A 25,522-nucleotide genomic window follows, 5' to 3' on the forward strand; every position below is an offset into this window, starting at 1 on the left:
TAGACTCATGACTAAGGTCAGAGCATGTGGAGTCAGGGGACAGGTAGCAGAATGGATAGCAAGCTGGCTACAAAACAGAAAACAGAGACACGGGGTTAAGGGTAGCTACTCAGACTGGCAAAAGGGTAGGAAGTGTTGTTCCACAGGGATCATTGCTGGGACCACCGTTGTTCACAATTTACGTTAACGATTTGGACTCGGGAATCAGAAGTACAATTTCAAAATTTCTGGACGACACCAAATTGGGGGTCGTAGTTAATACAAAGGAAGAATGCGTCGAAATGCAAGACGATGTTAATAAACTTGTAGAATGGGCATGTAATTGGCAAATGAATTTCAATATAGATAAGTGTGAGGTGGTGCATTTTGGTAGGAAGAATAAGGAAGCCACATATTGCTTGGATAATAAAAGTCTAAATGGGATAGAGGAGCAAAGGGATCTAGGGGCACAGATACACAAATCACTAAAAGTAGCAACATAGGTTAATAAGGCCATAAAAACGGTGAACCAAGTACTGGGGTTCATTTCCAGAGGGATAGAATTGAAAAGCAAAGAAGCTATGTTAAACTTGTATAGAACCTTGGTCAGACCATACTTAGAGTACTGCGCACAGTTCTGGTCTCCATATTATAAAAAGAATATAGAGGCATTGGAGAAGGTCCAAAAAAGATTCACAAGGATGATAGCAGAACTGAGAGGATATACTTATCAGGAAAGGCTGAACAGGCTGGGGCACTTTTCTCTAGAAAAGAGAGGCTGAGGGGTGACCTGATAGAGGTCTTTAAGATAATGAAAGGGTTTGTTAGGGTAGATGTAGAAAATATGTTTCCACTTGTGGGGGAGTCCAAAACTAGGGGTCATACTATAAGATAGTCACTAGTAAATCCAATAGGAAATTCAGGAGAAACTTTACCCAAACAGTGGTATGCGGAAAGTGCGACCACAAGGAGTAGTTGAGGCGAATAACATAGATGCATTTAAGGGGAAGCTAGATAAGCACATGAGGGAGAAAGGAATAGAAGGATATGCTGATAGGGTTAGATGAAGTAGGGAGGGAGGAAATTTGTGTGGAGCATAAACGCCGGCATAGAACAGTTGGGCCGAATGGCCTGTTTCTGTGCTGTAGATTCGAAGTAACTCGATGTGACACATCCGAAACCAATGCTCAGTTTGGATTGAAAGGCCCCGAATTGTGCTAGGGAGTGTGCTGGGCTTTGGTAGCGTTAGGGGTAGTTCTGAGGTATTGGCAATCCCGCAGAGGAGGAACTTCACGTTTGTTAGCACCAGTGAGGTAGAATGTGAGGTTTGTCTTACTGGCCAATTCTAGGATATCTCCTAACTGAAAGGGCGGGGCTCCTGGGATTTGGTAGCACTCGGGTGGTGATCCTAAGGTGTGAAAGCACTGAATGCAATAAGGTGCCTTAGCATTGGTTCCATGATACATAGAGATTTATAATGTGTTTTATGGTCTTTTTACGTTTGCACAGATTACAAACGTAGGCTGGGGATGCAACAAAAGTGCATCATTTTCATTATGTTTGTCTTTTTGTTCTCTTTTTAGCACCTGTTGGGAGTATTATTAGCAATCGGTATTCTACTAGAGCAGCAGTGATTCTTGGAGGAGTGTTGGCTTCCGCTGGCCTCATCCTCAGCTCATTCGCTACTTGTCTGGAGTACCTCTACCTATCGCTGGGAGTCCTGACAGGTAGGAATTATGGTAACTACTATATAAAATTGGCTTGACTGCTGTAAAGCCTTCAGGACCTCACTTAATATGCAGATCACGTCATTAAGAAAATAAAAGTAGTAATGAGCCACAAAGGATTGGAGACAGTGGGGAAATTAGAGAAAGAATGAGAATAGCACAGGCAGTACTCATAAAGTTGATGAGCCAGAAAGGTAACTTCCCCCTCGCTCCACAAAGCAAAATGGTGAGTAGAATTCTTCAGTCCCAGCTTGAGCACAAATTAAAAGATTGTCATTGGGCCTTCCTGGCTTGCAAGCTACTTACTTCAATATGATAAAAATTTGGTTGGACAACTTCAGAGATGGAAAAACCTATCTGCACAGGTTGCAACTACAACAGTGCCCAAATTATAATTATAGTTAAGAACTGCATGGGGGTTATATTGGCTTACCCCCGAAACCGGGCGCGGGGGTTGTGATGCGTGACTAACCCCCGCCTGATCATTAAGATGCAGGCAGCAGGTAACATTTTTAGGCTATGTCCCCTTGTCCTAGTATTCAAGTATAGGAGACCTCCAAAAACAGGTACAAATGCATCAGTACCAGAAGCAATAATCCAGCAAATGACCTGTCACTCCTGCATGATCCCTTTAAATAGCGTGGTGGGGGGTGGGGGCGGGGTCCTCCATGCTGTTTACGACCTGTTCAGCTGTGCGAGGTTAAGACAGTGCTTTGGCTGGAGCGTTGAGTTCCAGAATCGTATCTGTCCCTTTAAATCAGCGTTGCACACTGATCTACCGCATATTCTCCCTACTTTACATGGTGCCAGCGTTCGTTATCTGCGCGTGCGCTAACACCTTTACCAAGATGGCATCCCGCGCATTCTGCACACCATTTTGGATCCTTAGGAGGCCGCATAGCGCCTACAAAACAGGCACTGAGCGGCCCAATTTAGCCGCCCCATATCTCTAGGGACCTATCGCGTCAGTGATCACAAACGCCTACATGCCAGCGGACGTTGTCTGGTGCTGGCCCTCAATGTTTTGGGGTTCTACTCAGCTTGTTGGCATTTGCTGACAAATGCATTTGTTTGAGCAAATAAAGGCTAAACTCAGTTTACTCCTTAGGGCACAAACACTTTAATTAATTAATGTTGTAAAGAGCTGTCAAATTAAATAGATTTGCTAATCCTTCAGTGTTAAATTAATATATCCCTTGGATTAGAAAACAAACATTAAAAGTTCTTGAGCTGTGGTTCCACTTTGCTGGTAATGTCATCTCATCACTGGTTGAGATTATTTCTGCAACTCTTTATGCCTGGACATTCCTGCAGGAAGTGTTCAGATGGGGTCGAGAAAAAAAATCACGAGATGATTACTTTCTGACCACTTTGCACTTTGAATTCCTGACCCCAAATAACATTTTGGGATAAAGTATGTGAGTAATTTGAGACATGACAAGTGGTAAATGTAACATGCTTGGGAGGAAAAAGGTGACTTTGGACCTGTGAGTCCCAAAGCTCTCCATTGGGGTTTTCATTGCGTCATGTCTGGGTCTGTTGTAGACTAATTGATAGAGATTGATTCCTATTATTGTTGGATCATGCGACTACCAGGATGGTACATGGCGAACTAAATGGACTTGGTCTTTTTTCATCTGACAATTCCTATGTTCCTAAAAGGTTCTTATTTCCAATCCAAAGATTAATTTGAATTCCTGGTCCCAGTTTCCTGATCCCTCATACTGCACATCATTGGCAGTGCAAGGAACAATTGGCTCACATTAAAACCAAATGTCCTGCTCTGAAGAGCCGAGGGGGGACTTATGGGCTGACTTTACAGACAGCGGGGAATTTAAGGGCTATTTTCTGGTCCCAGTGTGGAAATGGCATGACCAGAATGTTGGGAGTAAATTGGGAAGGACCAAGCCTGGATCTTCCAGTGTTTGCTCCTCATTTACTATGCAAGGCCAGCTCCCAGCCTGGATCTCCTTGATGCATTTTATGCACATGTTGATCTTACTGCTGTCCCCTGTGGTTGTTTGAAACGAACCTCAGCCATAAAATTTCACCGCTGTGGTAACCTTAACTGTCATCTGGTAGCGGAGGTGGTCTGCAGATCAGATTCTAGCGGACGGCAAAGATCTAGAATTCTTTGGTGAAGCGGAATCTGCAAAGGCATTATTCCTCTGATATATTCGCAGGTAGGTACATTTGGATCTGTGTACACAGTTGGTAAAGGCGGGTAAGGGCAGCCTATCCTTTGTCTTTGGTGCAAGTGAACCTGCCTGGTGTCCTTCCTTTGATTCAACTCCTCCTGCAAAAACACAAAATGAGAGGAATAGAGTAGAAAGAGGACATTCAGCCCATCATGCCTGTGCTGGCTCTTTAAAAGAGCTGTCCAATTAGTCCCATTCCCCTGCTCTTTCTCCATATATTTTTCAAGTGTATATCCAATTAACTTTTCAAAGTTACTTTTAAATCTGCTTCCACCACCCTTTCAGGTAGTGCAATCCAGATCATTACAACACACTGCAAAAAAAAATTCTCCTCATCTCCCCTCTGGTTCTTTTGCCAATTACTTTAAATCTGTGTCCCCTGATTATCCACCCTCTTACCAGTGAAAACAGTTTCTCATTATCTACTCTATCAAAACTCCTCATCATTTTGAACACCTCTATTAAATCTCCCCTTAATCGTCTCTGTTCTGAGGAGAACAATCCCAGCTTCTCTAATCTCTCCTTATAACTGAAGTCCCTCATCATTCTAATAAATTTCCACTGCAGCCTTTCCAAAACCTTGACACCCTTCCTAAAGCGTGGTGCCCAGAATTGGAGCCTAAGCAGTGATTTATAAAGGTTTACTCTATTGTGCTCTATGCCTGTATTTATAAAGCCAAGGATCCTGCCACCTTCAAAGATACTCAAAGGAATTTCCCTAATCCAGATTTTTAATTATAGCAAACAAAAATCTTGCTTGCCAAAAATTCAGCCAAACAAATACAACAAACAAAAATGCAGCAAATAACAACAATCACTAATCTAGTTCTCAAAAATCCAAAATTAAAATCCATAACCAAAAATGCTCCTGTGCAGAATCCAACAGGTCTCCCTTTAAGAAGTCACTTGTTGAAAGCCCACAATGTGCCTGACCTTCATCAGCCGTTTTATATTGATGAGCTGAGCGCACAACACATCACCCACGAGAAAATCAGGGAATTCCGCTAGCGCTCATTACCATTTTATTAGCATGAATTATAATATTTTAATTAGCTCTAGCTCAGCCTAGAGTGCATTCCATGCAGGTGGGAGTAATCACACCAGGTGGAAAAAATGCCCCTTGTGCACCTGTGAGCACTGACACAATTAGGGAGTGGGGAGGCAGGCAACTGGGATTTAAATTATTTAAATTTATCTTTACAATTCTTTCATCAAGGTGACTTGTAACATTAAGAGAGTGATGCAAAGTTAGATAGATAGTATTTGAAACATACCAGTATATTAGAGAGAGAGGTGCAATAGAAGAGAGGCCAATGGGAGACTGTCAGAGTGGCAAATGTGTGTCATGTTATTCCTTGGCTCAGTGTATTGATACATCAGAGTGATGTACTGGTTTCTTGGTTGTTGTGAGGAGCTTAATCTGGTAATGCCTTATTCTATTGTATTTCTGCAAAGTGAATGTTAAAAGACTCTGAAGCTTTTTGTTTGTTTTTAACCAGTAAAATAAAGGAATATTTCCAAAGCAAACAAAAAAGTCGAGGATTGACATCTTTACTTGTGTTGCTGAGTCTGGGACTCTCTCTGTTCAGCTCCAGGTGGACTGTTCAGCTCCTTGCAGACTGGACATTGCGAGGCTGTGGCAAAGTACAGTACTGAACCCTCCACCAAAAACAGGGCGAGTCCCAGTCACTTATGTATAGGACCACCAACTTGCAGCATAACTGCCCCATCTTTTACATGTGTACATACATTGCAGTACTATTTTTATTTTAAACAGGTTTGTTTGAATTCACTTAGCAGACCATGGTTACACGTATTGTTAATTTAGTGGCAAAATGTGCCTTTGTGATAAATCGCTGAAGTGAAACTATTAGCCAGACACTTGAGTCCTTCATGGTCCAGATATTTAAGTAACATAAATAGCCACTGTGACAGTCCCCAGTGATTTTGCTGTCTTCACTCTTTAGCTGCATTAGATACATGGCATTGGGAAAGATTACAAGAGTTAGCTTTATATTTTTGTCTCATATTAAGGTTTTTCTTTTTGGCAAGAGCTCGTTTTGTTTTTCAAACTATCCTGAAACATCTTGGGGAAGTTTTGTCCTTTCTTCTCTATGAATTTAGTGTTACTGTCACAGTGCCATCGTACTGAAGGGGAGAAAGATCCTCCTGGCCTGGCTCGATGGACAGGAGAGCGGTGATTTGAGATACTTCTTTTGGCATCAAAGCAGAAAGAATAAAATAATTTTTCCAATGTACAGAAGTGAGGTTTTTTTGTCCACAGGTGTTAAGAAGATCCGAACGAGAAGTGTTTGTGTTCGACAGAACTCTGTACATTTTTCATTTTGTTTTCTCCTATTTTAATAGCCTATGGCCTGCATCTATGTGATGTGGCTGTATATGTGGTAATGATTGCCATGAAATGTTTTGTATAATGAGCGGAATTTTCAACTTCAGTGGTATCGGATCGGCCGCCATTAGACAACCTGCTCGATTTTCGTTTCTTTTCCATTGAAGTCAGTGGAAAGAAAAATAGGGTGAGGCGTAAAATGGGCGGGCGGGCAATCTACAAACATATGCAAATGACGGGCAGGAAAAGACCAGTTGGCCCATCAAGCCTGCCCCACACCATGATGCCTGGAGTATCACGACTAGACACTTCCTACCCCCCCCCCCCACCTCTCCGGTCCCCACCCCCCCACCCCCTGACAGCCATGTAATCTCCTGGAAGGCAAAAAAATCCCAGAAAAAAAAAACCCAAGGCCAATAAGGGGGAAAGAAACTCTGGAGAATTCCTCTCCGACCCCATCAGGCGATCAAAACCAGTCCAAGAGATCACATTGTCCATGCATACGATAACTGTTAATCCACTTACCTTCTATATGATGTAATCTCTGCCCCAGCCAAGAACCGGTCCTGCTCCCTCTTGAAGGTACAACATCTATCACACCAGCCGGCAACACATTTCAGATGCTCACCACTCTATGGGAAAAGGAGAACCACCTAACATCTAGGCTATTCCTACTTTTACGCAATTTAAATGCACATCCCCTGGTCCGCCCCAATCTGAAACTGAAATAATTCATCAATAAACAAACAATCCAGCTCCTTCATCATTTGTAAACCTCTATCAGGTCGCCTCCACATCTATGTTGCTCTAAAGTAAATAGACCCAGCTCTTTAAGCCTATCTGAGTAACTAAGGTAAAATCTGCGACCGCTGTTTTATGCCCCTACCCCTACAGAAGTTGAAAGTTCCGCCCAATATGTAACTGATATTACAGGACAGTGGTTATTGAGCTTATTCATCAGGTTATTGCAAATGACAGGTCAGATTTCTCAAGAGGTTTTTGAATGCATCTTAGATAGAGGCACTAGTTTCCAGGCTTTTGTGTTTGTTGTGGGGTGGAGGATTCACTGCAAATATTGACCCACTCCTAGGGACCCCATGCAAGTATTGACACACTCACTCTGGCCTTTCACCTCTGCGACGTGGACTCAAATCAGACCCAGGCCGATGGGTTGAAATTCCAAATCTTGTGCTGTGGGGCCCCTGTCCACTGGTAACTGGATTGACCCTGCCCGACCTCATATCACATAGGATGCTTCCAGGCAAAGATGGAGAAGGAGACTTTCATCTCTTCAGTTTGGGCTAGATTTTACTCCCAGGTAGCAGAGATGAAAATTGAATGACTTCAACCACTCACCACCCAGTTCAGCTATCAAAATAAAATAGTATCTATTTGATTGCTTTGCATTTTGGAAATCAAATATATAGCATATCAACTGAATGAGAAGAAAATAAAAATGTAAAACTTTAAGTGGAGCTGAAAAATGAAGGACAGCAGTGATTGTATCCTACTGGGATAATCAGTAAATGTGAAAGGTAGAGGGTCTGTGGTGTCTTCCTGTTGCCATGGAAACACCTTGCTGGATCCAAGACTTAGAGTGTACATTTTACAAACTCCTGCGTTGAAAGCCAGCCAGTCAATATTTCCCTAACATGTGCAACAACAGAATGCATTTACCTTTTCCTTCAGGTTGGCGAAATATCTGAAGTGAGTCACTTTAAACAAGAATTCCAAAACCTGAAACGCAACAATAGTGAATCTAATCTTAAAATAGTCATTGCAGAAAGTGTTAATCTGGGAGTAAGATGTTAAAATATGCAACAGTGATGCACACGCTTTGTAATGGATGTGCAGGAAGCAGCGTTGAACATGCCAGTCAAATCATTTGCCTGCGTTCCTAGCTGAACGTAAATGTGTTGTAGGCTACTGATGGTAGAAAGCTGAAAATGAAAACAACTGGACAAAATAGTAAATAACGCAATAAATAATTTGTGTTCTCTGTTGCAGGTTGTGGATATGCTTTAGCTTATTCTCCAGCCATAGCAATTGTGGGGAAGTACTTCTGTAAAAGGAAAGCTATGGCTTATGGGTTGGCCATGTCAGGAAGTGGAATTGGGACTTTTGTTTTAGCCCCAGTGGTTCAGCTGTTGATTGAACGGTACTCTTGGCGTGGAGCATTACTCATCCTCGGAGGCCTTGTAGCTAATGTTTGTGTCTGTGGTGCTCTGCTGCGGCCCCTCACTCTTGTAGACGACCTGTCCAATTCCACCGTAAGCAGTATTGCGAGCAGAAAGCCTTCTGAGGAATGCAGCTATAAAATACAACCTGAAGACCCTCAACTGCCCTGCCCTTCGGTAGATTCAGACTTCATCAGAAAAGACTGTGGTAACAAGCAGATTTGTGGCTGTTGTCCGTCGTATAAAGAATACGCCTTTCTCCTGACACCAGACTTCCTTGTATTTGCTGTATCACTGCTATTCTTGGCCTATGGCTGCAGCACTCCTTTTGTGCATCTAGTACCATATGCGGTAAGCGCTGGAGTCAGCCCGCAACAAGCAGCTTTCTTAATGTCAATACTAGGCATCGTAGACATTGTTGGGAACATTTCGTTTGGCTGGCTAACGGACAGAAGGTAAGGATTAAAAAAAGAAGCAAAGTTTTTGACAATATTCTGTACTAGAATGATAAGACTCGTAGAAATGCAGCATTGGTGGCTCAGAGCCGGGAGTCTCAGCCAATGACCCTGGGCGTAATTTTCTGCTCGAATTACACTGACTTTGCGGCGTGACTTCACTAGACGAGGGTAGAAAATGTCTTCCGCTGGCTCCCTGCCATTTCCAGAATCTTCCATTGGAAGCGATAGGGGATATATGATGCACCATGTATGAGCGATTGTATTATGATGCTGTGCACTGACAGAATTCTGTCATCTAATGTATTTTTCACCGCTTGTACCTTTGTAACATTGAGCCCTATGAACGCCCCTTGTGTTCCTGGTGTACAGTGTTGCTATGTCAGCAGGGGATTTAAAAATGAAAGGACAGCCTTTGCCTATACAATCAATTGATTGAGTAAACTTGTGTTTTTGTCATGTTGAAAAATTCTAAATACTTTTAATCGAGACTGTCAGCCATCCAACACCATGACATAGGAACAGGAGTAGGCCATTCAACCCCTTGAACCTGCTCCACCGTTCAATTAGATCATGGCTGATCTATACCTCAGCTCCATTTACCCGTCTTGGCTCTAGCAGGTCTCTGAAACCTGCCACTGCTATTCTGCAAGCTCCCTCCCCTCCAGCCTGCCTCAAAAAGCCTGCGACCAAACCTGGGAAATCTGGCTGTGGTCAAGGACAGGCTGTTGGAGTGAGGGGAATTCCCACCTTGTTGCTGATGTGCTGGGATTCCACAAAAGCAGAAAGCCTTGGCTCTTGAGTCTACAGAACAAAACCTTCCTGCCTAGAACACCTAAATCCAAGTTGCTTCTGTGAATGGTGAATGATTGTTTGTAATGGAAATATCAAGGTACGGTAGGTTAAGATCAGTTTGGAGAGTCAAAGTTAGTAGAAATAAAAGCCTCAATGGTCACTGAGTGGAAGCTGGTTAGTACACTGTCCTTTCACCTCTGTTGCGGGCAGGGGAGGCTAGATTTAAACTTAAACTAGACAACTGTCTGTTACCTGTAAATCCACAATGAAACTAGTTTGGATAATCTCAATCCAATTCCTAATAGGCACAAGCCCAACACACAGACCTAACTCTGATTCAACACATTTGGCATTTAATCGAGACTTCAGTAAAGGCCATTGTGAGAAATGGAAAAATTCACACTGATGCTTCTGAAATTGGGATTAATCCTTGAACTCACAACCCATCCAGAGCAATTGCTGTCTTTCTAGGAAGGGCTGTTTTGTACATTTTCACCTCACATCTTGAACCTATCAACCCTGAACCACTAATGCAGTAAAAACAATTTTAATGGAGTGCTTTAAATACTTTAATAATTCTGTTTATCCCACTGGCCCACATTCCTCTATTTTGTCTCTTTCTTATCCATTCTCTCACATTTTTTATTAACATTAACTTTATTTTCTACTTAACCTATCTCTTCTGTACTTTGTTTTGCTAATTAACACCTTTTACATATATTCTTACTTCATTCCTTATGGCTTCCACTGTCTATTTTGAGGATGTGAACTTTTTAAAGACTGGGTTTTAATACACAGAAATGCATCTCTGAAGGTCATTTTTCCTAGCTAATCAAAAGGGGATGGTATATAGATTGATGTGGTCACTAACAGTTGTTGACAATGTCGGGAACCCAACAGCACCAGCCCAAGTACACAATACTAGAAGAATTAATGCATATTTGTGAGGCAGAGTAGAGAGGGCCTTATTGTGCATCTGGGAATGCTAAATGATGCAATTGGATGCCAGGAATAAAGGACTTCCATTCCTCAGTACAGTCATCATTCACTTGGAGCTCAGAAGTTAATCCAAAACATAAGCATTGTATGGGGAAAGAAGTTGGGCTATGGGGAAAGTACATCTGATATCTTGAGTCTAGTCCATCTGATAAACGGCAAAACAAAACAATCAAGAAGTTGGTTTGTCAGTTCTACCCACAACTGGCTGGATCGGTCTGAGCTGTACAGCCAATCCCCCCATGGCAATGAGTGGGGGTTCAGGAATACAGTGTTGTGAATTTATCTCCAACCCACTCCTTCAAGCACAGGTTCCCTCTCAGAATGTTGGATCATCGAATTTACACTGCGATCTAGTCTTGTTTCTGTTATTTTTGAACGTGAGGCCGGCTCATGCACCTCTCAGGCCATTTTTAGTTTCAAACGAGCAATAAATCTCAGGACGCCAGCAAAAACGATGAAAATCACTAATAATGGGTACAGGTGGATAAGCCTTGGCTGCTAGATTTCTGAATTCACACCGACACCATTAGCCCATCAGTTAATCCTTTCCGACCCAAAGAGTTTAAAGATGTTTTGTGACTCTGCTATAAAGGTGATTGGACAGGGGAGATTCTGAATGAAAATGGATTAATCTGTTAATGCTAAATGGAGTTGTAGTGTTTAACAATGAGTAAAGTTGAAGTGTTTGTTGCTACTAAACTGATAAAAGTGTTTAGTACTGCCCCTGGATACAGAGTGACACGGCAATATTTGAGGCCCCGCTGCCTTTTTTCTTAATAACTATCAGTTATAAGCCCATTTTTAAGGATTTTGTAGCAGGATTTTCCTTTTGTTCTGGTAAATGTACTTCTTGTATATTTTTAACTTTTTTCAGTGAAATTTTATGACTCTCTAGTTTTGTATTTTTGATGAAATAATTTGGTGTTTTAAATTACATGAAATTAGGAAAGTTGTCCACATCTAAAACTAAATAGTTACACTTTGCCTCTGAAGTTGGACATCTTAAATCATGGATTTAATAACATCAGCACCAATATTATTGACCTGACTGAACAAAATGCATTTATACAGCACTTTTCATATTGTCCCAAAAACACTTCACAATGAATTATTTTTGATTCATAACTATCAATGAGGCAAACATGGCAGCCATTTTGCTCGCAGTATGATCCCACAAACAGCCATGAAATGAATGACCACCTAAACTGTTTTGCAGCTGTTGGATAAGGGGTGAATGTTGGCCAGGACACCGGGACAACTCCTTTGGTTTTCGAAAGAGAACCATGGGATCTTTCACATTCACCGGAGCAGGCAGATGGGGGCCTCTGTTTAAAATCTCATCTGAAAGGCAGCACTTCTGACAATGCAGCACTGCACCGAGATGTCAGCCTATATTACGTGCTCATGTCCTAGAGTGGGGCTTGAGCCTACAACCTTCTCATGGAGGTGGGAGTGTTACCGAGTGAAGCAAACCAACACTTCAAAGTAACTGTTTGATAAGCCTTCAGTTTGTAGAGAAGAATATGAGTGTAGTTGAACCTGATTATTATAAAATAATTACTCTTATTAAGATTGCATCTTATCACGGTTCAAAGTCTTATCTCCACATGAACGATGTTTTAGTTCATTTGAAGGGAAATGTTTGATGTAGTTTGGAGATTTGTATTAGCCAAGTTTATTGTAACTAGATTCTATATTAATGATTGTAATCATTTCTAAATAGGAAAGGATGGCCGTTAATAGTGCTGCAATTCTCCATATCGAATGCAATAAAAGCAGACCAGGCCATTAGGATTTTATTTGTTGGCCACTTTATCCAAACTGAATATTAATATTTTTATTCTGGCAACCTTCTCTCTCTCTTTAAATCCACAGGTGCTTGAAGAAATACCGCAAGTACTGTTACATTTTGACCATTGGGCTGGATGGTCTCTGTTCTCTGTTCATTCCCATTCTGAGATCTTTTCCACTCCTTGTTCCCTATGCAGTTCTTTATGGATACTTTGATGGGGCTTATGTTGCTCTTATTCCAGTAGTAACATCAGATATAGCAGGAAATGCTTTCCTCTCCTCTGCTCTGGGAATAGTTTACTTTATTCATGGGATACCCTATCTTATCGGCCCACCAATAGCAGGTCAGTAATATGTTACATAATATATTAAGGTTTTTTCTATTGTATTTTGAATTTTTCATTGATTCTTTTTATTTTACGATTTTAATATTTTTCAGCTAGTGTCAATCAAACTGCAACGTTTATACTCTTATAGTCCAGGCTTCGACATTGTCAAATTTCACAGTAATCTTGACAACAGTTGAATGGAAAGGCCCCACAGCTCTCTCTTGACGGTGCAACCACCAGAGTTAAGACCAGGCTTTGCACTGAATGCACCGTCCTTAGTGGAATATCAATAAAGGCACTGCCGAGCTTTTAGGCCAGTCAAATGTGAGTGAAAAGCTGGCACAGACATGGTAGGCTGAATGGGCTCTTTCTGTGCTGCAAACCTACATGGTTTTAGGAGTCACCAAAACAAAAATAAGCATATAGGATAAATGTTACTATTAGCTTACCGCCCCCTGCCCAAATATTCGACTTGCATTCCAGTCAATCCATATGCCTCCATCATGCAGCCCTATGTTCCTGGAGCACTAAATTATAACATTTACCCAATGAGTCTTGACTAAATCTATCCATTGATCACTTCTAATGGTTACACAAGCAGTAACATGATTGGATGCAGAGTTATCTTGTAAACAGTGGCAGTTCTGAAAGGATTGAGGGAAGTTGAGTGCACCGTCAGCATGTTTTACCCACAGCATCTCAAAAACCATGGCTGACTGGGAATTGATATAACAGCTGACTGACTTCTGAGTGACCCTGCTTACTGTTTTACTAGTAACATAGGAACAGGAGTAGGCCATTCAGCCCCTCGTGCCTGCTCCGCCATTTGATAAGACCATGGCCAGTAGAAAGAAAAGAAAGAAAGACTTGTATTTATATAGAGCCTCTTATGACCTCAGGAGATACCAAAGCGCTTTGCAGTCAATGAAATACTTTTGAAGTATAGTCACTATTGTAATGTAGGAAACTCGGCAGCCAATTTGCACACAGCAAGATCCTACAAACAGCAATGTGATAATGACCAGGTAATCTGTTTTAGTGATGATGGTTGAGGGATAAATATTGGTGAGCGCACCAGGGAGAACTCCCGCTGCTCTTCTAAATAGTTGTAAACAATTTTACAACACCAAGTTATAGTCCAACGATTTTTATTTGAAATCTACAAGCTTTCGGAGGTTTCCTCCTTCCTCAGGTAATTGTCAGGAGCTCCTTGAAGCCTACGCATTTATACATCATAGAACAATACATGGTGTTTACAGACTGACCCTGCAACTGCCCGTTGTCAAGGCAATCACCGTGTTCAGACAGAGAGGTGTCACCTACAGAACCCCCGAATACACATTCAACAAAAAAACAAACAGGAAAAAACAGAGAGAGAGAGAGAGAGAGAGGCAGAAACATCCGGAAGGCAGAGAAAGCCAGCAAATTACCCATTATATTAAAAACAGATAGCTTTTGTTCGCTGGTGGGGTAACGTGTAGCGTGACATGAACCCAAGATCCCGGTTGAGGCCGTCCTCATGGGTGCGGAACTTGGCTATCAATTTCTGCTCGACGATTTTGCGTTGTCGTGTGTCTCGAAGGCCGCCTTGGAGAACACTTACCCGAAGATCGGTGGCCGAATGTCCCTGACTGCTGAAGTGTTCCCCGACTGGGAGGGAACCCTCCTGTCTGGCGATTGTTGCGCGGTGTCCGTTCATCCGTTGTCGCAGTGTCTGCATGGTCTCGCCAATGTACCATGCTCCGGGGCATCCTTTCCTGCAGCGTATGAGGTAGACAACGTTGGCCGAGTCACAGGAGTATGAACCATGTACCTGGTGGGTGGTGTCCTCTCGTGTGATGGTGGTATCTGTGTCGATGATCTGGCATGTCTTGCAGAGGTTACCGTGGCAGGGTTGTGTGGTGTCGTGGACGCTGTTCTCCTGAAAGCTGGGTAATTTGCTGCGAACGATAGTCTGTTTGAGGTTGGGTGGCTGTTTAAAGGCGAGTAGTGGAGGTGTGGGGATGGCCATAGCGAGGTGTTCGTCGTCATTGATGACATGTTGAAGGCTGCGGAGAACATGGCGTAGTTTCTCCGCTCCGGGGAAGTACTGGACGATGAAGGGTACTCTGTTGGTTGCGTCCCGTGTTAGTCTCTTGAGGAGGTCTATGCGATTTTTCGCTGTGGCCCGTCGGAACTGTCGATCGATGAGTCGAGCGTCATATCCCGTTCTTACCAGGGCGTCTTTCAGAGTCTGTAGGTGTCCATCCCGTTCCTCCTCGTCTGAGCAGACCCTGTGTATTCGCAGGGCCTGTCCATAGGGGATGGCATCTTTGACGTGGTTAGGGTGGAAGCTGGAAAAGTGGAGCATCGTGAGGTTGTCCGTGGGCTTGCGGTAGAGTGAGGTGCTGAGGTGCCCGTCTTTGATGGAGATTCGTGTGTCCAAGAAAGAAACTGATTCTGAGGAGTAGTCCATGGTGAGCTTGATGGTGGGATGGAACTTGTTGACGTTATCGTGTAGTCTCTTCAGTGATTCTTCGCCGTGGGTCCATAGAAAGAAAATGTCGTCGATGTATCTGGTGTATAGAGTTGGTTGGAGGTCCTGTGCAATGAAGAAGTCCTGCTTGAACTTGTGCATGAAAATGTTGGCGTATTGGGGTGCAAATTTGGTCCCCGTGACTGTTCCATGTGTTTGGGTAAAGAACTGGTTATCGAAGGTGAAGACATTGTGATCCAGGATGAAGCGGATGAGTTGTAGGATGGCGTCTGGAGATTGGCTGTTGTTGGTGTTGAGTATTGATGCTGTCGCAGCGATGCCGTCATCGTGGGGGATACTGGTGTAGAGTGCCGAGACGTCCATCGTGGTGAGAAGTGTTCCTGGTTCAACTGGTCCGTGGGTACTGAGTTTTTGTAGGAAGTCTGTAGTGTCGCGACAGAAGCTGGGGGTTCCCTGTACGATGGGTTTCAGGATGCCCTCGATGTATCCAGAGAGGTTCTCACACAGGGTTCCGTTGCCTGATACGATAGGACGTCCGGGTGTGTTGGCTTTGTGTATCTTTGGGAGGCAGTAGAAGTCTCCCACGCGGGGAGTACGTGGGATGAGAGTGCGTAGGATGTTTTGAAAGTCTGGATCGAAGGTCTTGATCAGTTTGTTGAGCTGGTGGGTGTGTTCTTTGGTCGGATCTGCGGGTAACCGTCTGTAGTGTTCCTGGTTGTCCAGTTGTCGGTATGCTTCTTTGCAATAATCCGTTCTGTTCTGTATGACGATGGCTCCTCCTTTGTCCGCTGGTTTGATGACGATGTTGCGGTTGGTCTTGAGAGCATTGATGGCGTTGCGTTGTGCTCGGGTGACATTCTGGACTGTCTTCTGAGTGCGCCTGATGAATCTGGCATTGACGCATTTCCTGACAGCTTGGGCATACATGTCAAGCTGAGGGCAGCGACCCTCCGGAGGAGTCCAGTTTGACTGTTTCCTCTTCGGTTGCTGTACCGCGGATCCTTCTGTCTGCTGTTCCAGATCGTTGATTGTCTCATTGGGTTCGCTGTTGAAATCTTGGGGTTTGTGGTAGAATTCCCGGAGCCTCATTCTCCTGATGAATTCCTCTGTGTCCGCCGTGAGACTAACGGGGTCCATTTTGGTAGTGGGGCAGAAATTGAGCCCTTGGCTGAGAACTTCGATTTCGTCTGGTTGAAGGGTGTGGTCGGACAAATTGACGATAGACTTCCCTGTGGTTGCAACCGTGGTACCAGGGGAAGCTTGGTTGATGCTAGTGGTGATGTCGAGTTTCTCAACCTCACGATGCTCCACTTTTCCAGCTTCCACCCTAACCACGTCAAAGAGGCCATCCCCTATGGGCAGGCCCTGCGAATACACAGGGTCTGCTCAGACGAGGAGGAACGGGATGGACACCTACAGACTCTGAAAGACGCCCTGGTAAGAACGGGATATGACGCTCGACTCATCGATCGACAGTTCCGACGGGCCACAGCGAAAAATCGCATAGACCTCCTCAGAAGACTAACACGGGACGCAACCAACAGAGTACCCTTCATCGTCCAGTACTTCCCCGGAGCGGAGAAACTACGCCATGTTCTCCGCAGCCTTCAACATGTCATCAATGACGACGAACACCTCGCTATGGCCATCCCCACACCTCCACTACTTGCCTTTAAACAGCCACCCAACCTCAAACAGACTATCGTTCGCAGCAAATTACCCAGCTTTCAGGAGAACAGCGTCCACGACACCACACAACCCTGCCACGGTAACCTCTGCAAGACATGCCAGATCATCGACACAGATACCACCATCACACGAGAGGACACCACCCACCAGGTGCATGGTTCATACTCCTGTGACTCGGCCAACGTTGTCTACCTCATACGCTGCAGGAAAGGATGCCCCGGAGCATGGTACATTGGCGAGACCATGCAGACACTGCGACAACGGATGAACGGACACCGCGCAACAATCGCCAGACAGGAGGGTTCCCTCCCAGTCGGGGAACACTTCAGCAGTCAGGGACATTCGGCCACCGATCTTCGGGTAAGTGTTCTCCAAGGCGGCCTTCGAGACACACGACAACGCAAAATCGTCGAGCAGAAATTGATAGCCAAGTTCCGCACCCATGAGGACGGCCTCAACCGGGATCTTGGGTTCATGTCACGCTACACGTTACCCCACCAGCGAACAAAAGCTATCTGTTTTTAATATAATGGGTAATTTGCTGGCTTTCTCTGCCTTCCGGATGTTTCTGCCTCTCTCTCTGTTTTTTTTCCTGTTTGTTTTTTTGTTGAATGTATATTCGGGGGTTCTGTAGGTGACACCTCTCTGTCTGAACACGGTGATTGCCTTGACAACGGGCAGTTGCAGGGTCAGTCTGTAAACACCATGTATTGTTCTATGATGTATAAATGCGTAGGCTTCAAGGAGCTCCTGACAATTACCTGAGGAAGGAGGAAGCCTCCGAAAGCTTGTAGATTTCAAATAAAAATCGTTGGACTATAACTTGGTGTTGTAAAATTGTTTACAATTGTCAACCCCAGTCCGTCACCAGCATCTCCACATCATGGCTACTTTCTAAATAGTGCCATGGGATCTTTTAAGTCCACCTGAGAGGGCAGATAGGGCCTCGGTTTAACGTCTCATCCAAACGATGACACCTCCGACAGTGCAGCACTCCCTCAGTATTGCATTGGCGTGTCAGCCTAGATTATGTGCTCAAGTTTCTGGAGTGGGACTTGAACCCACAACCTTCTGACTCAGAGGAGAGAGTGCTATCAACTGAGCTGTGACTGGCAAAGGGGGAACAGGAGTATGAACCATGCACTTGGTGGGTGGTGTCCTCTCATGTTACAAATCAATAGGTTATTGCTGTCAGAACTGCTATCAAGGTCCACTTGCACATCCAAATTAGCTTCTGCCTCGGTTTGTACCAGTTATGTGATTAGTGTTATTGTTGGTGTCTCCACACTTTGTAAGTATGTGCCATGCCCACAAGATGTGATTGTGCTCATGTTTGTGGGAGTGATGTTTCTTTTTAAATGTTTGCAATAGGGCATCTGTAGCTAAGCACTGAATTGAAAAAAAATACACTCCAGCAGGATCCTCTTTCTCTTTACAGGTTGGTTGGTGGATACAACAGGAAGTTATACAGCAGCCTTCCTCATCAGTGGGTTGTCCATGTTATTCAGCTCTGTGTTGGTGATTTCTGCCGAACGGCTGAGCAAATGCAGAAATTCCGTTGAAGTTCAAACCGCCATCATTCAGTCAGATCCTAGCACTACAACGTTTCGCACTGCATCAGATGATCAGATATAAAAACAAGAGTCCGTAGAACACTGTTACATAAAAAAAAACACAAGCATCAAATTGCTGGCACGTAGAAAAGTCTTCAAAACATGGAAACATTTTAATGTGGGCAATCTTTGTACTTGAGCAGAGATCGGTAAATATTTTGTTAATTCTTTCAATGCCAAAGTATTTTTTATATATATATAATAGTTTATGTTTTAATTTTCTGATCTCCTTCATGCATCCCACACATTCCTATCTACTTGCTAACTGCATTTCCACAGGTCGCTTACAGTGCCTCTTTAAAAAAAATGACCCATGTGCGGACATGTGACTCCTATAAATGTACCAGGTTTATAAGTGATTGTACATCTGCCCAGTGTTGGTTTTAATTCACACATCTCATGCGGATGCTGGGTCAATTGAAATTTTCAAGACTGAGATCGATAGATTTTTGTTGGGTGAGGGTATCGAGGGATATGGAACAAAGGCAGGTAAATGGAATTGAGGTGCAGATCAGCCATGATCTAATTGAATGGCGGAACAGGCTCGCGGGGCTGAATGGCCTATTCCTATTCCTATGATGTAGTTTTCTATGGATTGACTTGCTATTAACTTATGTGTTTGGCCAATAAATTGCTCGCACTTTCTTTTGGTAAGCACTGTAACTTGTTACATTTAATACAAGAAAAATGTAATGTACTCAGACTCCTAAGGCTAAGATAGGGATCATACAAGCACAAAAAAGGAAGGAACAATATTGGTCCTTTATGTTAAGGAAGTCGGAGTTATCATTGCAATTCCTGTTATAATGACAAGAGGATTTATTACAACAGATCTTAACGCTGCCTTTTGGAGTTTCCAAGAGTAGTTTTGAATCTTGATGAGAATTTCACCTCCAGTGTGGTCTTTTGTAATGATGAAGAAAGCAAAGCATTCTCCCATTTTTCTGTCGGTAAGAAAGAAAGAACTTGTATTTATATTTTATCACCTCTCGGCCCAGCCCAAAGCATTTCAGGCTGAGTCAGTCCATGATTATTCTGTTTTTGCAGTAACAACTAGGAAGGGTCTACACCCGAAATGTTAACCTACCTTTACTCTCCATGGATGTTGGCAGACTTGCTGTACATTTGAAGTTTTGATTTGTTTTTATAACACACTATGAACACACCCTTGCGAGCCATATGTGAGACCACCACCCAGTGTCATATCTACTAGTTAACTAATAATAATCTGAATGTAACCTGGGTTATTACCTTAGGATCCTTTAGCACTAATCTACTCCCTTGTGACTCTTTCCCCTCTTTCCCCCTCCCCACTCCCTTCATCAGGGACCACTTTGGGGAAATATGGTTGAAGAGATTCAAGGAACGAACCACCTAATGGTGTGTCTAGTAAATAAGGATGGGAATGGTGGCTCACTGTTCTAGTCTTCCTTAATATCGGTGTCAAAGACATACTTTGTAAACACCATTCCCAACCCTACTTTCCACTAGGACACTGCACATTCAGGATTAACAGAAGGCAAAACAAAGCGAAACCAATGCTGCACGAAAGCTGATCACTTTGAATACGAGGGTAAGTTTTGCGAGATCCCCACCCCAACAGTGGGGCCTCATGCAGCCAGTGGGGATTGCAAAATCATGGGCAACTCGCCATGGTGTGAGTCACATGTCGGTAGCAGGACCACATTCTTGGGAATGCACTGTGCAGCTTGTTGCTGTGCAATACACAAGTCTGCAGGGAAACGGTTGGTCTGTAGAAGAGAGCCTTTAAAGAAAGCAGTATACAACAGCAAGTAACTCTTCCTGTCAGAAGGTGCTTTAATTACTGCTTGATACTGTGTTCCAAAGAATTATTTCCTGTAAAATGTCTTATGGTTTAGAACTGGCATAACATCATTGAATTACAACAATTTTTATTTTGTTTCAATCATATATTTAATACAATATTATGCATATGAGAATTTTACAGTTTCCATGTTGCCATATCTTGTGAAACTAAACTTAGAAAACAATAAGGTTTATTTTCCTCAGTGTGTAAAGCTGAAGAAAAATTCTTTCACTGTTATATGCTAATTAAGGTTTTACATCGAGTTACATCAAGTCTACAGCTCAGAAATAGGCCATTCAGCCCAACTGTCAATGCTGGCGTTTATTCTCCACACGAGCCTCCTCCCTCCTTACTCCACCTAACCCTATCTGCATATCCTTCTATTCCTTTCTCCCTTGTTTGCTTATCTAGATTCCCGTTAAATGCATCTATGCCCGTTGCCTCAACTACTTCTTGTGGTAGCGAGTTCCACATTCGTATCACTCTTTGGGTAAAGAAGTTTCTCCTCAATTCCCTGTTGGATTTATTAGTTACTATCTTATGTTTATGATCTTTAGTTTTGGACTCCCCCACAAGTAAAAACATTTTCTCCACATCTACACTGCCAAACCCTTTCATTATTTAAAGACCTTGATCAGGTCATCTCTCAGCCCTCTCTTTTCTAGAGAAAAGAGCCCCAGCCTATTCAGCCTTTCCTGATAAGTGTATCCTCTCAGTTCCAGTATTATCCTTGTGAATCTTTTTGCACCTTCTTCAATACCCCTATGCTTTTTATAGTATGGAGACCAGAACTGTGCACAATGCTCCAAGTGTGGTCTAACCAAGGTTCGAGACCAGTTTAACATAACTTACCTGCTTTTTAATTCTATCCCTTTAGTAATGAACCTCAGGGCTTGGTTTGCTTTTTTATGGTCTTTTTAACCAGCGACGCTAATTCTAGTGATTTGTGTATCTGTATCCTCAATCCCTTTGCTCCTCTACCCCCTTTAGACTTATTATCCAAGCAGTAAGTGGCCTCTTTATTCTTCCTACCAAAACTCACCACCTTACACTTGTCTATCTTGAAATTCATTTGCCAATTACATGACCATTCTGCAAGTTTATTAATGTCTTTGCTCAGACTCTCCCGCTTCTACTTACTTCTGTTGAACCTCACCCTTTCGTGCTCACCTGGCTGGGGGAAGTCTCCACCCACTCCAGTAGCCCTTAAAGACGAGGTTCTTAAAGGGGCAATAGCCGTACTCTTATATCAGGACCCTCATCAGCCTGCAGCTGACATACGGGCCCTCAATCACCTTATTATACCCCCCCCAGCATAGAGCCATCAGCTCTAGCGGCCTGTGGCGTGAGGCAGTGTATTCAGGAGAGGGTATCAGCATGCCCATGAGCCACTCAAAACAGTAGGGCTGGAGAGACAAAAAACACCAGGTAACATGGACATTCTTTTCTTTGTTAGTCCACGTCCACCTGAGAGGCGTGTGATCGGTCACCAAGAGAAACTGGCTCCCCACCAGGTAGCGTCTTGGTTTCATTTAATTGACAGGCACTCCTTCTCTACAGTAGCATATCGTTGCTCCCTAGGCAACAATTTTCTGCTAAGGTAAAGCGTAGGATCTTCCTCTCCCTCATTTATTTGAGAAAGTGCAGTTCCCAAGCCCACCTCTGAGGCATCGGTCTGCAGAACGAACTTTTGACTAAAGTTTGGGACCGTTCGGACAGGATTATTACATAGTGCTTGGCTCAGGCCCCTGAAAGCAGCCTCTGCCACAGGGTTCCACTGTATCAGGTTTGTTGCTTTCACTTTAGTTGGATCGATAAGGGGGTCGCTCAGGGAGCAAAGTAAGGAATAAATAGTCAGTAGTATCCGACGATCCCCAAAAAGACTTGATTCTTATTCACCGGTCGGGGCCAGGCTTTTATAGCTTCAACTTTGCTTACTTGAGGTTTCACCACCCCACCCCTACAGTGTACCCTAGGCATTTGGGGGGAAAAATTCGATAAGGGTCGTTTTCGGGCGGGGGTAGTACCCCACACCCGATGGACCCTATGCAGGCAGCACGTAAACTTCGTGCTGCCTGCTAATTATCATGATATCTCCATGCAGCCAGCGCAACCCGCGCTGCTGAGAGGCTGCATGGAGAATGAAGAAGTTGGAAATGGGGCGTGCACAGCGCACGTCATCAGCAGCCTGCACCTCTTAAAGGTGCAGGTGCACATTTCAAATGGCAGGTACACAGTTTACTTGGAGGAGGGAAAGATGGCCATGAGAATAGCAGGACCGGCAGGAGAGAGGGCTCTATGTTTCTCCGATAATGCACTGGAGGCCTTGGTGGAAGGAGTGGATGGAAGGAGGGCCAACATGTACCCGCAGGTTGGCAGGAGAACCTCCAGACTGCAGCTCCGCAGGCATTGGCAGGCTGTGGCGCAGGAAGTAAACGCCAGGAGCATTGCACCACGCACGTGGGTGCAGCGCTGAAAGAAGTTCAATGATTTGACACGAGTGGTCAAGGTGAGTGAACGCAAGTGTCAAGTGGCACATCCTACCAACTGCACCACTGCTCCACGCATCACACTCCCCATCACAGACCTACCAATAAACACTGCCCATCTGTACACAATGCTGCTCTCAGCATGCTGCATCTCACCCGCACATAGTAACACACTTGCAGGCCACACAACCACCACTCACAGGTCACACAAACTGGCAGCTATTCGACCACATCACCCACACACCTTGCAGGAGACTCACTGGCACACTGTCCTCTGTTTTGCAGGAGAAGGTGGCGCTTAACAGCCGGCAGCAGGAGGGACCTGAGGGTGGACAGGCACGTTTACATGTCCTCACCCCCCTAGAGGAGAAAGGGCTTCAGACATGCTGCGCTGGAGGTCCCGATGAAGGGGGTGTCTGCATATCTAATGCTCCTTCTCCTTTCCTACATCTCCCTCCTCCCATAATCGTTTCTGACTCACCTGCTGCAGATGCTGTCAGCACACACCTCTTACTTACTCCTTTCCCCGGTCCACAACTCAACCTGTTTCCCTTTGTCACTGCAGATTCCCAAGAACACATGGCGGCACTGTCCGAGGAGGTGGAGGTGGAGGTGGAGGACGAGGACACTGAAGCCACACCGTCACTCGATCTGACACTTGCTCCCACCAGCTCAGAGACTGACACTGTGCGTCCTTTAGAGGTTAGGTTAGAGGAGGGATCTGCACGTGGTGAGACACCGAGCACAAGTGCGCAGGAGCCGGGGCGGGGGGAACGGATACCACAGGTGCCAGCTCGCCGGAGGACGAGGTCGCTCACTAGTTCTGCTGCAGAGGAGTCAGATGAGGACGTCGATGGGCCAGGCTACAGAAGACAGCTGATGGGCGTACACCAACAAATGCTTGGGGCACTGGAAAACCTGCCAGAAAGCCTGCGGACAATGAGAAGGGGCATGGAGGAGTCCAGCTCCAACTTGGCACAGGGCTTTGCACAGATCTTGGAGCCCATCCTTTCCAACATGGAATGGGTGGTCACCTCCATCAGTGCACCTGTGGAACCCACCATGATGTAGCGTCTGATGACTGATGTCACAGCTTCCATTGCAGCACAAACATCTGCCATCCAAGGTCTCACTGTTGCCTTGGAAGCTCAGACTGCTGCTGTCGTGGGTCTGGGGACCACTGTGGAACGGGGCTTCCAGGGTGTCACAGTACTCCAGCAATCCGTTCTCCAGCCGATCACCAGCATTGCTGAGGCGCCACCCCGGGAGAGTGGCAGTGGTGCCATGGCAGTCAGGCCTGCTTTCCTCTTTCAGAAGGACAGCCTTCCTGCTCCTACCCCTGCCACTCCACCACTGCCCCTGTTGATGCCTATCGGAAGCCAGACTGCTGCAGCCCATGCTGCGATGGTGCAGTCTGAAGCCGGGCCCTCCTGGCCCAGAGCTGCTCGAGGTCGTCCTCCAAGGCCATCTGCACGCTCCTCCATTGAAGGCCAGCAGCCTCCCACTATCCATGCTCCAGCCATTGGGGAAGCACCTCGTAGGTAAAGGCACACGAACAGAAGGCACTAAGGGAATGTACAAGGGTGAATAGTTCTGTTGCATAATTTCATTTATTCATTGATAAATGAGACTTTGATTTTGTATTTGGTGGTGGTTTTTATTTATGCAATGAGCTGAGAGGGACACCAATGTGTAATCAGATGGAGGGCAATTTGATTGTCTTGTGGGAGCGGAAAGGTGGGGAGTGTAGGACTGTTGGTGAGTCGGGGGTGTAGTTGATATTATAGATAGCGGGCACGGATCAGGTAAGCTCGCAGAGCCCTTGCAGACAAGGCGTGTGGTTCCTGTTGCACCCTTGCGTTTTCCTCCACTTCCTCTTCCGGCTCCACCCCCTCCTCCTCAGCCTCTTCCTCCTCCTTCTCCTCTGCCTCTTCCTCCTCAGCCTCCTCCTCCTCCATTTCTGGCTCAGGGTCTTCTCCAATCATTGGTGGCAAAGGCTGGTCCCTCATGATGGCGAGGTTGTGCAGCGTGCAGCATAACACCACGAATCTGCCCACCCACTCAGGGGAGTACTGCAGGGCTCTTCCAGACCGGTCCAGGCAGCGGAAGTGTTGTTTGAGGAGGACTATGGTGTGCTCCACGACGTTGCATGTGGCAGCATGGCTCTCATTATAGGCCTGCTGTGCACGTGTGCGTGGGTTCCTGACCGGTGTCATGAGCCACGGTGTGAGGGGATAGCCCTTGTCGTCCAGTAGCCGACTTGCTGAGTCGGGTGAAAGATAGCTGGCACGTTGGACTGCCGCATGACGAAGGCATCATGACTGCTCCCAGGGTAGCGGGCATCGACCTCCATGATTCAATGCATGTGGTCGCACACCATCTGCACGTTGAGGGATTGGAAGCCCTATCGATTGACGAAGACGGCTGAGTTCATATGCAGGGCACGCTGGGCAATATGCTTGCAGTCAATGGCACCCTGCACCATGGGGAAGCCAGCAATGCAGGCGAACCCCCGTGCTCGCTCGTTCTGTTTGTCTCTGTGGAGAGGGAAGGTGGTGAACCTGTTCCTCATGTGGGACAGTGCATCTGTGACCTCCCTTATGCAGCAGTGCACTGCATACTGCGAG

At 45.0% G+C, this 25,522-nt stretch overlaps 1 protein-coding gene across 1 annotated transcript in view; it reads left to right on the forward strand.

Annotated features, from left to right (window-relative positions):
- The window catches only part of LOC137340149 (monocarboxylate transporter 12-like), an 80,928-nt gene extending 61,696 nt beyond the window's left edge, over positions 1–19,232 (forward strand). Inside the window, 4 exon segments of the mRNA XM_068002491.1 lie at positions 1,563–1,706; positions 8,262–8,886; positions 12,556–12,815; positions 18,404–19,232. Of these exon segments, the coding sequence (XP_067858592.1) occupies positions 1,563–1,706; positions 8,262–8,886; positions 12,556–12,815; positions 18,404–18,600 (1,226 nt within the window). The 3' untranslated portion in view covers positions 18,601–19,232.
- The last annotated feature ends 6,290 nt before the right edge of the window (positions 19,233–25,522 follow it).

Source organism: Heptranchias perlo, chromosome 21, assembly GCF_035084215.1.
Source record: "Heptranchias perlo isolate sHepPer1 chromosome 21, sHepPer1.hap1, whole genome shotgun sequence".
NCBI classification, from domain to species: Eukaryota; Metazoa; Chordata; class Chondrichthyes; order Hexanchiformes; family Hexanchidae; genus Heptranchias; species Heptranchias perlo.